The sequence below is a fragment of the Lepisma saccharinum genome, chromosome 6 (assembly GCF_977018435.1).
Source record: "Lepisma saccharinum chromosome 6, izLepSacc3.1, whole genome shotgun sequence".
Classification (NCBI taxonomy): Eukaryota; Metazoa; Arthropoda; class Insecta; order Zygentoma; family Lepismatidae; genus Lepisma; species Lepisma saccharinum.
Window position 1 is genome coordinate 67,871,738 of NC_139234.1, and position 14,481 is coordinate 67,886,218.

Here is a 14,481-nt window from a genome sequence, read left to right on the forward strand (position 1 = left end):
TTCAAAACACAAGCATGGCACAACAAACAAAATGCAGTTAGAATGAATCACTAACATCTGTGGGTTCATCAGCACATATGGCCATTGTACACCCTTCACAGCATATGGAGAAAAAACTCATCTAAAATTTTAACTGAATGTTAGAGGGGTGTAAAAAGCTCCCTAAGAAACATTAAAAATGCAAAGTAAGGGGGAAAAGACACTGGTCAACATGAAATTTGTTACAAGGAATGTGAATGGTGTTCTAAGGCAAGTCGATGGCGCTGATTTCGAAAATGAAATCAGTTTTTTCTTATTGGGCTCAGTTTTCTTGTTACACACTAACCTGTACCTAATGCAATTCATGAAAATTCTGCCTATTGGGCCGTGGCTTAACCTATATTTACTCTACATATATTGTTGAATAACAGTCATTATATGACCATAGAATGACCAGCACGTTCCTAAGGCCATGGAACTTCCTCCAATTGCAACAAACCAAATCGTGAATAAGATAGTCATATGCCCGAACACGTAGAATCACAGTGTTGTTTGTTGTCACGTGCATCTCAGCATTGTGAGTTCTGACAGAGTGGGAAGTGACTGCCTTTGATTAGGTTGTGATTCGAAATTTCAGAAGTAGTGTGTAGTGTTAGTGCATAAGAAAATGCCTCGTACCTGCGTAAATAGCCCCAATTCGTTTTGTTATATATGTGGAGAGTTGACATTTAAGTCACAAAAGCGACGAATTACCCCTCTTATAAAGAAGTGCTATGAACTTTATTTTGGGTGTAAAGTTGAGGACAAGGCCAAAACATGGACCCCCACATATGCTGTTTGACCTGTGTTACACTTCTGACGAGCTATTAAAAGAATCACGTGACATGTAGTTTGCTGTTCCCATGGTTTGGAGGGAACCAGCAGATCACACAACAGACCGTTATTTCTGCCTGACCAAAATAGCTGGAATCACGTCGAAAGTATCGAAAACTGTGCAGTACCCAAATTTACTATCAGCCATGAGACCTGTATGTCAGAATAAAGAATTGCTAGTACCAAAGCCTCCTGAGAATGTGACTGTGAATGAAGAAGATTGTCGTGACCAACACGGGGAAAAAAGTGCAAGAGGTGAAGAAACTGCCGACTCAACATTTAAAGTGTCCGGTTCATCAATGGAGCCTCACTTATTGTCACAAGGGGATCTGAACGACCTTACGCGGGATTTAAATTTATCTAAGCAACAGTCTGAACTTTTAGCTTCGCAACTGAGAGGTTGGAATCTCCTCGCTTGCAATACGAAAGTGTTTTTTTTTCGTGACCGTCATACTATTTTCTCAGAATATTTCTCCCAAGAAGGAGACATGGTTTTTTGTAATGACATCTCATCCGGTATGGATTGTCTTGGCCAAAACAGTTCACACGATTGGCGTCTTTTCATCGATTCCAGCAAAGTTAGTATGAAAGCTGTACTTCTCCATAATGGAAACAAATTCCCATCAGTACCAATTGCTCATGCTGTTAACATGAAGGAGACGTATGAGAACTTGAAACAGTTTCTGACAAATATCCAATATGAGAAATACAAATGGAATATATGCGGAGATCTGAAGGTAATTGCAATTCTGCTTGGCATGTAGCTTGGGTACACAAAGCATTGCTGCTTATATGCGAGTGGAACAGCAGAGACAGAAAAAAATCACTATTGTAGGAAAAAATGGCCTTTTCGTAGTGAATTAGTGCCTGGACAGAAGAATGTGGCGAACACTCCTCTTGTTGACCCCAGAAATGTGAATCTCCCTCCTCTGCACATAAAATTGGGACTAACTAAAAACTTTGTGAAAGCCATGGACAGAACTTTACGTGGATTCATGTACTTTCAAAAGAAATTCCCAAGAATCAGCGATGCCAAAATTAAAGAAGGAATATTTGTATGGCCTCAAATAAGGGAACTGATGAATGACGAGAATTTCATTCAACAATTAACAGATGTTGAAACAATGGCATGGTTGTCTTTTACAAGTGTATGTAAAAACTTTTTATGCAACCATAAAGCAGAGAAGTAACGCGATATTGTACATGGACAAATTACATCATACCAACGTATGGGATGCAATATGTCTCTAAAATTACATTTCTTGAATGATCACCTGGACTTCTTCCCAACTAACCTTGGTGCCGTTAGTGACGAACACGGTGAATGGTTTCACCAAGACATTGCTCTAATGGAAAAGCGGTATCAAGGCAAATGGAGTTCCGCAATGCTGTCTGACTACTGCTGGACCTTACGAAGAGATGTTCCGGAGGCAAAGTTTCGTAGGAAATCGGGAAGGAAACATTTTTAGGTATGTTTATTAGTGTTGCCCACGGGACGAGACGGGACAGGCTTTTAAAAATTCGAGATGAGATTGATCATGTGTCCCGAGACAAACGAATATTTTCGAGACGAGACAGCATTTCCATGAGACGAGACAGGCCAAAGTCTCGTCTCGTGGGCAACACTAATGTTTATACACTTTCATGTTACTCATTTACTTCATTCCTTTGTATACTGACACAGATTTATTACCTTTTACGTTTGTAGCACTTTTGTGAAAGCGAGTCCTTTCGACCAATACATATAGAACATAGGCTGAGGTAGGAAAATACAAAAAAAACATTTTTACAGGAAATCTGAGCCCGATGGAGAAATTCTGAAATCAGATCTGCATTCAGGGGTTCAGCAACTTCTAGAAACAGCTTATTTTGTTCTTGTAACATTCACAAATATTTTTTTTGTAGACCAGTGAAATCAGCACCAATGGCCCATGCTTCTCAATAAATTGAAAACATTACTTAAAACACTGACATCATCTCCAAACATAGCACAGTCCATGCAGTAAATGACGATATGGATGACTAATGTTTATAAAATGTATCTAACAAATTATAGATAATGATAAGGCTTTAACCAAATTTAAACAATTGTTATACAAGGTGAACATTAGTTACAATTTAAAAAATGAGAAAAATTCTCAAATTCAACTTACCAACCGAATGAATGAGAAGTTCTTATCCTTGTTAACAAACAACTCTGCAGTTTCACCATATGGCTGGAACATTCCACTGATTTCCTCTTCTGTAACGTCATTTGTCAAATTACCAACATACAGCCTGCATCGTCCTGAGAACTTCTTTTCACTCATATCTTGAGGTGGCAAATCATGTGTTGGACCAGACAATGCCATAATTCTTTCATTCAAGCGATCCTGGAATTACAACATACTATATTTTTATGTCTCGTAGAACATGCTTGCATAAACTAATAAAGTGAACAACCCATTCAATTTCAGAATGCAGACTAAAAAAATTCAACAACATTCAGGATTAAGGGATACAGAAATATTTTGTGCATGATGGTAATTTTAAGGATGGAATAAGATTATACTGAACTCTGTCCATCTATTTTCCCCAGCAAGCATGAAATTCAAAATCAACAGAGTAGCTCAAAGTTAGCAATAAACTTGTGGTTAACTAAGTGAAACTTACAGTTCACAATATTGAATATAGTTAAAAAATTCACTTTTGCTCCAATGCTTTTGTAACAAATTTTTGATCTTTCAATTTACATGATATAGGTTACCAACCAGATCATAATAAAGAAAAACAAAATTTTACTGCTCTCTAAGTTGAAAAATGTTCCACTGTAGTTGCGGTAATTCTTTTCAGATTAAAAAAAAACAACAAAAAAACTGGGCATTATTGGGGTTTTCAGGTTATGTTTAAAAATATATTTTTTTAATGAAATACATTTTCCCCCTGGTAGTAATGCATCGTAACATTCAATTTGTATTTCTTTATACCCTACCCTGTCCCCAGTACCTCTGAAGCAGGCTAACAAAAACAACTGTCAGTAGTGACGCGAGATGGCTCCTCCAATGAACACGTGAAAGGGACCTGGATTGCATGGAGGGGAGGGTGTAACCGACTGCAGTGACCAGCTTCGCAGCAGCGTGCACTGCTTTGCTCTGCCCACTCGATTTGCTCCCCTTCTCTGACGCTATGCACAACCTTGACCTTGCTCCACAATGTTTTCAACCTGCTTCAATACAGTTTGTTCGCAGTTTATCACAGTTGTGTTTTCCTATTATTTGTTTGGATATTTCAAGCATAAATACTTCCACCGTATATTAAACATGCCAAATTATAATTTTGCCATATTCAATTGTCTGGCAGATTTTGTCAGAATGGAATCTCCAAAATATCTGGGTACTATGAAAATGGCAACTTCCATGGTCAAAACATGGGTCCATTTCTAGCATGATTTAAGGGAAATAGCTTGAAAAACCCACCATGACTTGCACTATATTCATTATTTTTTAGTATTATAAGCGCTGCTAAGCAATTTCTTTACAAGTCTTTCAAAAAAAATTTGACTATTTGTAGAACCTCAAGCATTTAAAGCAATAATTTAATTTTCTGAAGAAAACAACTTTTGATGGTTTTCCTGAAAAAACCTGCATGGGAAACTCTGGGTTGGGCCCACACTGGTTAGTATGACCACAAATAACTTGTATCATTTTCCTTCCTTAGAACCCGGCCATCCAAACCAATATTTATACTTTCCAAGCTTTCATTGCCAAACTGTAGCATGATAGATTATAATTTCTGAAACTTAGCTGACTCACTTTTTAAACATACAACAAATTTGAGCTTGCACAAACATAGGAATAGTATTTTTGATCTAATTGGAAATACGCAAGCGAGATTTTGCTAACATGACTACAGTTTACCAAGTCTCATCTGTTTTGGAAGATTCAGCTAAAATCTATGAACTTAAAACCCTTAAAAATCACTAACAAAATTGACAATTGCTCCCTACCCCTTTTCCTAAAAGACTCAGGTTATTTACATAAAAATTACACCATTTCTAATCCCCAAAAATTGAAATAATTTTTAAAATGCCAAAGAAGGGCATGGCAAACAGTATAAATACTACAAAGTATTTAAAATACAAGGTCTACATTTTAAAGATTTTCAGAACCACACAGCAAGAATAAAATTAATACAACCTGAATTTACATTAAATATTTCATTACTTTTGCACTGAAAAAACCTTGATAAAAACATTTTTGTCAGCTTAATTCTTGAAAAACCTTGGTTGCTTGTTTGGAACTTACATCTTGACTTCTCATGCCCCTCATGTCATCACGGCCACGACCGAAACGTCCACCTCTGCCACCACGTCCGCCGCCGCCACCTCCTCTGCCACCCATACCCATACCCATGCCCATCCCCATGCCCATGGCCATTCCCATACCCATTTGTTGGCCATCCTGTCTGCCATCTTGTCCATCGCCCATTTCCATCCCACCATCCATATTTCCTTGCTGAAAAAAAATGTAAAAAACAATTAAATCATTTGAACACAACAAGAGACATGTCTACACATTCACATGCATATTTTGTTTTAACTTATAGTGGTTTCAAATAGGTAAACATCTTTTTCGAACAGAACAGTCCCTTTTATCATTTAGTTACAACTTCATCAATGTAAGAAATATACACACATTTTACTTCCAATTTACACTTCTTGCCTTAAAAAATATATTTACAATTGATTCAAATATTAATGCTTGGGAAGAACTCCAACCCTAAACCTTTGCTCATAAGGAAATAATTTTATCTCTATGCATACTGTCATGAAGTGACAAAGGGCAAATTCCTTGTAAATCCTATTGCAAAAGGATTTTTTCAAATTGTGCACATCAAAGTCCTAATCTTTCTTGTGCAATACATGTACATTCATTCATAACTAAAGTAATTTTGTATACTTCTTGTAAATAAAATCTATTAGTATGATTTTCAGTGTTCGAACATGTGCATACGGCATCTCTTAACAAACTTATCAATTGATGGACCGACCAAAAATTTTACTCATGTTCATGGCAGATTAAAATCATGACTTTATTAAAAATTATTTTATAAAAAACCTGCATAGATATATCTAGGGAATGGAACTTTAGGTAAATAAATTATTTTTTATGTGATAAGATAGACCCCTTGTTTTAACCAAAATTCTGATCATAGCCTTACATGTCAACACAGCAAATTTTATTTTACATAAAAACACATTTTCCAGTTTTCCGTATGTAAATACATATTTTGTGAATTTTCATTTTAAATACATAAAATTGCTCATTGACGTCAGCTACCTCGAAATCCTCAAAGGAAAAATGTTTATTCTCCACACTTCTTTCATATCGAGAGTGCTAGGTTTGTTTGTATTTGAACACGCTCGTTGGCAGACTTCTGGCACCTCCCCTAGGATCCTATTGGGGGAAAATATTACCCACATGAGGCAAGTGTACAACATAATACAGAGCTTCGAGAGTGTTTCTGCTTTTCTCACGTTCTAATTTGGTGCAATGAGGCACTTGGTTGGATGCAGCTGAATATTATGCCCAGAACTTTGAAAACTTTGTATCTCTTGTAAATGATCGACAAAGAAATTCTGCAAAAACTTAAGGATTCCTCCTTAAAAGTCGAATTGGCATATATCTCAACAAACCTGTCCTCTCTAATTCCATACGAAAGCGTGAATCGTCCGCAGACACTTTGGCAGCTTCTGTGGGTGAAGTCCATATAGTACAAACGAAACTGAAAGAACTCACTGGATCCAATGCACAAGTGCTATGTCTTGATGTAGAGGAATTTTGGGGAAAAACCACGGTTTTCAAATTTGTGCCCAATTGCAAGTGTTTAGAAGGTGAAGTAGAGGAAGATGAAGCTTTGCTTCAGCGTTAGTGGCATTTCGTGCTTCAAATATGCAAGAATTGTTTCTTGTGAAGTGGAGCGATCTTTCTCACAATATAAGATACCTTTTAGAGATAGTAGTCACAGATTTACAATGGAGAATTTGGAAAAAACTATGGTGCCTTTGATATTGAAGGACATACCAGTAGCAGAAAACAATTAAAAAATGTCTCCCATTGATGGTAGAAAAGCTGTTACACCTGCAGATTGGATACAAGGTATGTGATGCTTGTAGAAAACAAATTCCAATCAGAACCAGCAACAGAGTGAGTGGTGAAGAGACAATGGTTAGAGAACAAAGAGAAAGTGATAATGGTAGTGACGAGGAAGTGGAGAAGTTTCAGGGATGTCTATTCAGGCATTAAATGAAAGCTTACGAAGTGTTGGAGAATCACCAATCAAACAAAAAAAATTAAATCAACAGGTTATAGCAAAAGCAAAATAAAGAAAAGTAGTACAAAACAAAATATTCCAAATACCAGCAGCAGAAGAACAGGTTGCAGAAAACAAAAGTACTGATGTAAAAATATTGAGGCAGTTGAAAGTTTGAAAAATGCACAGAAAGAAGTGCTAAAGTGCAAATCTTGACTATATTACCTAATGATTGGAGTATTGGAAGAATTAAGAATGAATTCCCAACTGCAACAAATCCCATGATACGAACTTCAAAAGAGCTAGTGAGGGAATGTGGAGTAAAGTTAAAACCTGGGAGAAGTTTGAATCCAAAAAAACCTGCGACACCAGAACAACTTGTTGTGAAAAGGTTTTCTACAGACATAAGTGAAAAACACCACACCAGTGTCGCCCTTTGGATGAAGCTTGTGGTTTGGTGATGTGTGTTTATGATCATGCATGGTGGTTGGGATGTGTTGTCTAGGTTTGTGAAAGTTCATATGAGGTTGTTATCAGTTTTCTTTATCCACAGGGTCCTTCTCCATCATATGTATATCCCCAACATCCAGACATAAGAAGAATTCCCAACCAGGATGTTCTGACTAGTGTAGATCCAAAAACTGAAACTGTACACACGTAAGATTCCAGCTTCAGACACTGACTTCAAAAGAGAATATGAGGAAAACAAAATGCCACTAATCTGCACTATATGTAATGTTATTTGTTATTATTATTGTGTACTTTTCTAAAATGTAAACATGTACATCCTTCCCAGTGTTTGTATCTGTCAATGCACAGTAACACTTTTTCATTATGTCTACAAATTTCAGCAGCTCCTGTTCCCAATGTCATCCCAAGATGATATATCTGTCACTTATAGGCAAGATCTTAATGCACCATATGTATTAGTTTCAAAAATACAGTTTTCAAATTCTTCAAGGTCATATGCTAAAAAAGGTTGTTTATTTTTTATTAAAAGAACAATCCTTTAGCTTTAAAATGAGCCCCAACATGAAGATTCTAGCTTGCCTGCAACAACAGTTACGTTTTTTTTTTCTTCTTCGGCCCAGAGTGTCAAATTTTTCAATTTTTCTCTAAGTTGGAAACTTGCTACACAAAAAGTATGCATCACTGTTGGCTGTTATTGTGCAAATATTATTGTTTCCTCAAATATTACTAACACTCACATTTTCATGCAATTCGGAAATGGTGAGGTCGGAGGCTGTGCGATTTGGCATGGAATGGTCCACTACATAATTGTAACCAAAAAAATTTATGGTCTTTTTAACGGAATTTCGGTTATATTTTTAAATGGTAGTTTGCAAAATATCAGCTGCCATGTTTATTTACAGCTTAATGACACTATTTACGGTTTATGATGATTAGTATTTTATATATATCCTACACAGAATTTTTATTATTTTTGCAGGTTTAAAGTTTACATTTCCTTTCATATGAGCTTCACCCCATCAGCACATATATTTTGCATCCTTTCTTAGAGCCTAATAAACACCATTCAATGATTTAGAGATTAATGCAATTTAAAGTTGTACTATAAAGACAAGTGGCAACTGTCACTTGCAACCCGACTGAAGAGAAATGAGCAGAATCCATAATTACAACACACTGCAACTCAGATGCAACTTTCTTTTCATAAAATTCAATCGGTAAGTCCAATTATCATCATTGTTGCAATGTATCTTCATTTTACAATGTGCACGATAAAATAGATGTTGTACAATGAAAACTAGCATTAAATAGAAAATTGATATACTTGTTTTTCAAGACATTTGTATTCTTGAGGATGAGAAGGGTTTTGATTACAACTGCTCAGCTATTAGGCAAGCGTGTATCTACAATTCAAGCTCCTGAGAAAAAATGTTTGAAACAATGAAAATATTGTGTTCCTACTTCGTAACCACCAATAAAGTTTTAACATCCTTGTATTGTTGTAGGTAATAGTAACTTGAGTGGCTACAATTTCAAGCTGCATAAGAAAGTGTTGAGCAGTATGTAACTGGACATCACGGCACTTTTCTCCCATGGAAGTATATGTGCCATGATTCTAATAAGTTCTCATTGAGATGTCGAGAAGGGACATACATGTTCCAAGTAACATTACGAACAATTGCAATCTTACACACTGCGAAACATTCAGTTACCATGTTTTCAACATCGATGATAGTTTTGAGTTCCTCAATGGTCTGTGGTAAACTTGCAAATAATCCTGTGTCTGCGTCGCACCAATTTGAGTTTCGAAATTGGCATAGTTTTGTTAAATGACAGTAATTGTTGCCAATAGCTTGAGCACAGCAAACAAACACCCTTCATCAGCACCAAGTTAGCAAGGGTGAAAAGCTCAGCTGCACAATTACCCTGGTTGGTGAATTTTTATAGATTTGTATTCAGTCTGAGAAACTTCAACAAATTAGGAATCAGACTGATATGGTAGCAAAAAAAATCTTGGGTTGTTTTGGAGAAAGAATGAGATTTTGACATTTTAGCCAATTGTAGCTTGTTCACAACTAATTTTAATACTGCAGGTGCAGTCCTGATTAGTGTGTGTGCATATATATATATATATATATATACAGTGCTCGAAAAATTTCCCTCAAAGCTAGGTGCCAGCTCTGAAAATCAGGCGCCAGGAAACCACCTACTAGCAATTGTGCATACTACAGTATGTTTCAAAAGTCGCACAATCCGAACTTTGAAAATCTGCATCAGAAATCGTTAAGAGATATTTTCACTGGGTTTTCTGCACTAAACTAATCCTGTAGGCTATCACTGGGTTCATAAATTTATGTTAGCATTTATATACATAAAAGCAATTACATTATTTTTTTTTAAAAAAACTTAATTTGCTGAAAACATGTGAGAACTGATTTTCAACAATAAATACCAACTCTTGAAAAAAAATTGAAGGGATCATTTGCTGGTGTTTGGATGTACAGCAGAAGCAGGGCTTTTTTTTTTCTTTTTCTTTTTGAAAACCTCTTGCACATGAGTGTAAGAATAAGTAGTAAAATACACTTCAGCAATGCACACGCACTGCTCCAATGAATATGCCATGCTGAATCAATTAATAACACAGGCACAGTAGCGGTGAAAGTGAGTGAAGAGAATTCAACGTAACCAGGAGCAGCCTAGGATTCTCTCAAGTCCAATTTCGGCACAAAATCTTGATTTACTATTTTTCACGTAAATGTATACACACATGCTGCATGCGACTGTTGGCAATATTTCGACCTGCTAGTGTTGCCATATACAGAGATATGTTAAAAAAATGGCACTTTTCACTCAACCCATAAAATCAAAAGTCAAAAATTCATCAAATGTTGCACATGACCAATATTGGTCGCAAATGACAGACTGACGTCAAATGTCTAATTATGACCCTTCGATCATTTCTTACATATTTTTCTTACTCAGTTCATTTCTGGAAAAAATTGAATGCTGCTTTCAGTCTGTTATTAATTTATATAATTTTCTTTACGGAGTGAACTGATAATTTTAAGCATTGACAAATATCTCAATGGATGAGGGTTTATAATGCAGAAAACCCGGTGTAAATATCTCTTACGCTTTTCATGATATATATTTCCAAAGTTTGGGTTGTGCGACTTTTGAAACACTGTATAAGATGCTGAGCATCATGGTATTCAAAACATCGCTAAATTATTTGAGAAAGCAGGAAATAGAAGACAAAGGGTAAGAAATTGTTATTGACTCTATGGAATGTTAACAACGTTGATAAAAGAAAAATAATTTGCTAACTGCAATTTGAACTTAGAATCATCAAAATTTCATACATATTACAGCAAAAGATCAGTCGCCACGCTGAAATTTTTAGTCGCCATGGCGACCTGGATTTTTGAGCCCTGTGTGTGTATATATGAGTAAAAATTGGATTTAAATCTAAGCTTATGTGTTTCTGCCTCTTCTCTCGGACTTGCTGAAGTCATAAAATATGAAACAAACTTTAAATAAGAATGACTATCAAATGTTTGAGGAAAATTAAAAACCTAACTATTCACATTATGTACGCAGAAGCACATCTATTATGTGATACCTGTGATCAATGTGCTCCTAAATCAGAGATTAATAATAAATTTAACTTGCAGAAATTAGCATTACTTATAATTGAGATGATCATTGTTGGCAAGAGGCTTTTTTTCTTCTTAAAAATGGGCCTCCCTGATGGCATAATGTAATGTTGTTGCCTTTTGATAATTGAGTCTCAGGATCATGTTGCAATGGAGGCACACTGGTTCAAGTCTAATTTTAAACTGTAATGATGGGGTGAAGCTCATGCGAAAGGAAATTTAAACTGTAAACACACTTAAATTTCTTCTGATAAAATTCAATAATTTTTATAGCAAAAAATTGCAAAATATTTGTGTAGAATATACAAAATACTAATCATATTGAACCGTAAATAGTGTCATTATCATAGTCACGACCTGTGGGAAGGCCAAGGTAAAGGTCTCCTACAAACACTATATAAAAAAATTAAGTTACAATTGATTAGTACATCCAGAAGGTTTACTTTTCAAGGGAAGAAAAGTTACTGAAATTATTAGTTTCATTAACACAGTCAACAAACATTTCCATAGTAGGATCATGTACACAGTATCAGAAATGAAAAATGTACATTTACTTTTTTTTTATTTGTTTAATCAAACTGTTCTAACATTTTACAGGGCCATTTAGAAGACAAAGACTTTCTATAAAAAAAGATATGTCTATATGTAGTGACCAAAAACAAGCAATTTTAAGTGTTTAAAAAATAATGATTATATACCCTGTATAAGAGTAAAATTGTTGGAACCAGTGCACGAATTGATAGGTTGGTTAAAATATATAACAATATGTTCTATTCTCCTCTGCAGTATGCGTATGTCAGTGCAAGGCCAGGGTTCTCAAAATATAGTTTTTAATTTAAAATCTGTCCAGTAGAAGGGGAGGCTATTCATCGTTCACGTTTTGGACAAATTCCCCTCACTATCCAAAAATCATATGACTTAATAACCAACTGCTGTTAGTTAACGTCAGTTGTCTCATCAAGTAATATTGCAACAAATGTTGCATTTCATATTTGGGATTTGATATGATCTATAATTACACTAGCTGTTGCATCAATTAAATCATTTTGTATTATTGGTGACGTCCATCTAAACACAGTTGCAGTTTTTAAATGATTAGCTGTTGTTGGATCGTATGTTGCTAAAAATTCTAGAAGTTCTATGTACATATTCTGCATGCCTTTATTTGTTCGAGTCCCTTGCCTCATTGTGACCCTAAATTAACATTTTTGCTTCAACAGAAATGTTACTGCATCAATTAATCTTGTTAGAAATAATTGCTTCCTTCACATTTTCATTATGCAAACTGTTGGCAATCTTCTTCTTGGTCATTCTACGCAAAATCACCCAAAGCAGGTTGCTTCATAGTCATGGATTTGCTTCATATACTTTTAACTGATAGATACTTGGTCCAATGTGGCAACTATGTAATATTACACTTGTCCAATTTTCAGATATTGGGTGGGACACAAAACATGTCATATCTCTGAAACTAAGTGGAGTATTGTGATGATTTGGGTATTGTTGGAGAGGAGAAACATAGTTGCAATAGAAAATGACTATTACCACTCTTACCTACCCAGAAAGAAGAAAAATCTTTAAAGAAAGTAATTTGTTGTGATTGAAAAAACTCAACTTCAGATTATTGTTTGATAGGGAGTCCCTGGTTTTAACACAATGAAAATTGTTACACACAGGGTGGCACTCTAGGACCATGATAAATAATAAATTAAGAACATAAAGAATATAAAGGGCCTGTGTGATTCCAATTTACCGAAAAATTCTAATTCAATTAAAACTTATATCACATACTATTTAAAATATTCAATTTAAGCTGTGGAGTTTACATTTGCCATTTCACATATTCAGACTAAAAACGTTTACAAACACAAGTAAAAAATGTTACAGAATATACTAACTAGAGTTGCAAGCTTTTTTGAAGAAAAAATGGAAATTTTGGCTTTTTACCAATTGTGGCTAACCCATTTCACTTGCAGTGTTAGTTAAGAGTTTAGAAGTTCCTAATGTCAGATTTAGCAATTAGCTAAATAATTGTACACGATGTAGCAACGAGAAGACACATATTTGCCATTTCTTCTACAGATGTACAAAAAGTCAAGCAGCAGAGACTGAAATTACATAGTTATAGTTATAGACATATCAATCAACTGGATATTAACTGTCTGTGTGGATATTTTTCAAACATTAAAATAGAAAATTTTGCTGTTTATGAAAGGTGTAAAAAAGTTTATGTACAAAGGGGAAATGAACATTGATAAAGAGACAGCTATGGAGTAGCTTGCAAAAAGTTTTCAATTTAAATCGATGGTCTAGGTGGGTATTTACCGAATTGATAAAATAACGATAAATTTTTACATATTACAGACATTTTGTGTGTTTAATTATGGCATATTGCATGAAAAACTGTTTTTACGATAAATTTCAAATCTTTTCTTTCATCTGGACACTGACTGAATAACTTAAGCAGGTGTCGGGCACACCTGATACGGCCAATGTTGCCAGTACACCTCTTAACAAAACTTCTTTCACTTCACAATCCATATTCGAGGGCCCACTACCCCAGACAAATTAAAGTTACGTGCAAACTACTGGTCTTTGAACATATACCACTCACTTTGCCCGTGCAAATTATTACACACACTAGCAAATAGCCCTTGCTGTAGCACTATTTTACACCTTAGTAACTTTTCCCCATACTGAACTTTCATGAACAGCACGATTTTATACTTTAATATTTAAAAAATATTCGCATGGACAAAATTAATACCCAATGTAAGATTTATGTCTATCGCTTTTTGTACAAAAATTACGTACAGTCAAAATCTTTGTTGCGTGACCTTTTGGATATCCTGTAGCTACTTATCATACGAGAGTTTTATGTATGAGTGACACCATTATCATCAGGATCGCAATTAGAACAACCTGCCTTGAGTTTAGAATCTACAGTCTTGAATTTTTCAGCTCACTACATTGCTTGCATCAAGTTTCAAAAATTTGTGCAAAGCCCCACTTTTGTTTTTCTATATTGCGCTCTTTTTTCTCCTTTGCATTTACACTATTCTACACCCGAGAGTTTTTCCTTCTATCACACATACCTTAGTTTACAATTACAAATACAACAAATAATTTTTAAATCTCTTGATTACTCTCTACTACTTGACAAATCAGTTGTTTTAATGACAGCACAAATACACCAGTCTCTCAATACATT

General features: G+C 35.2%; 1 protein-coding gene across 5 annotated transcripts in view; it reads right to left on the reverse strand.

Moving 5' to 3' along the window:
• Positions 1-14,481, reverse strand: part of LOC145988842 (protein no-on-transient A-like) — a 78,440-nt gene that overhangs the window by 53,392 nt on the left and 10,567 nt on the right. For all 5 annotated transcript variants that reach the window (XM_083124077.1, XM_083124076.1, XM_083124075.1 and 2 more), the window contains exons 2-3: positions 5,136-5,345; positions 3,006-3,224 (exon numbers count right to left, since the gene is read on the reverse strand). In XM_083124077.1, the coding sequence (XP_082980203.1) occupies positions 3,006-3,224; positions 5,136-5,345 (429 nt within the window). The remainder of the gene's footprint in view (positions 1-3,005; positions 3,225-5,135; positions 5,346-14,481) is intronic.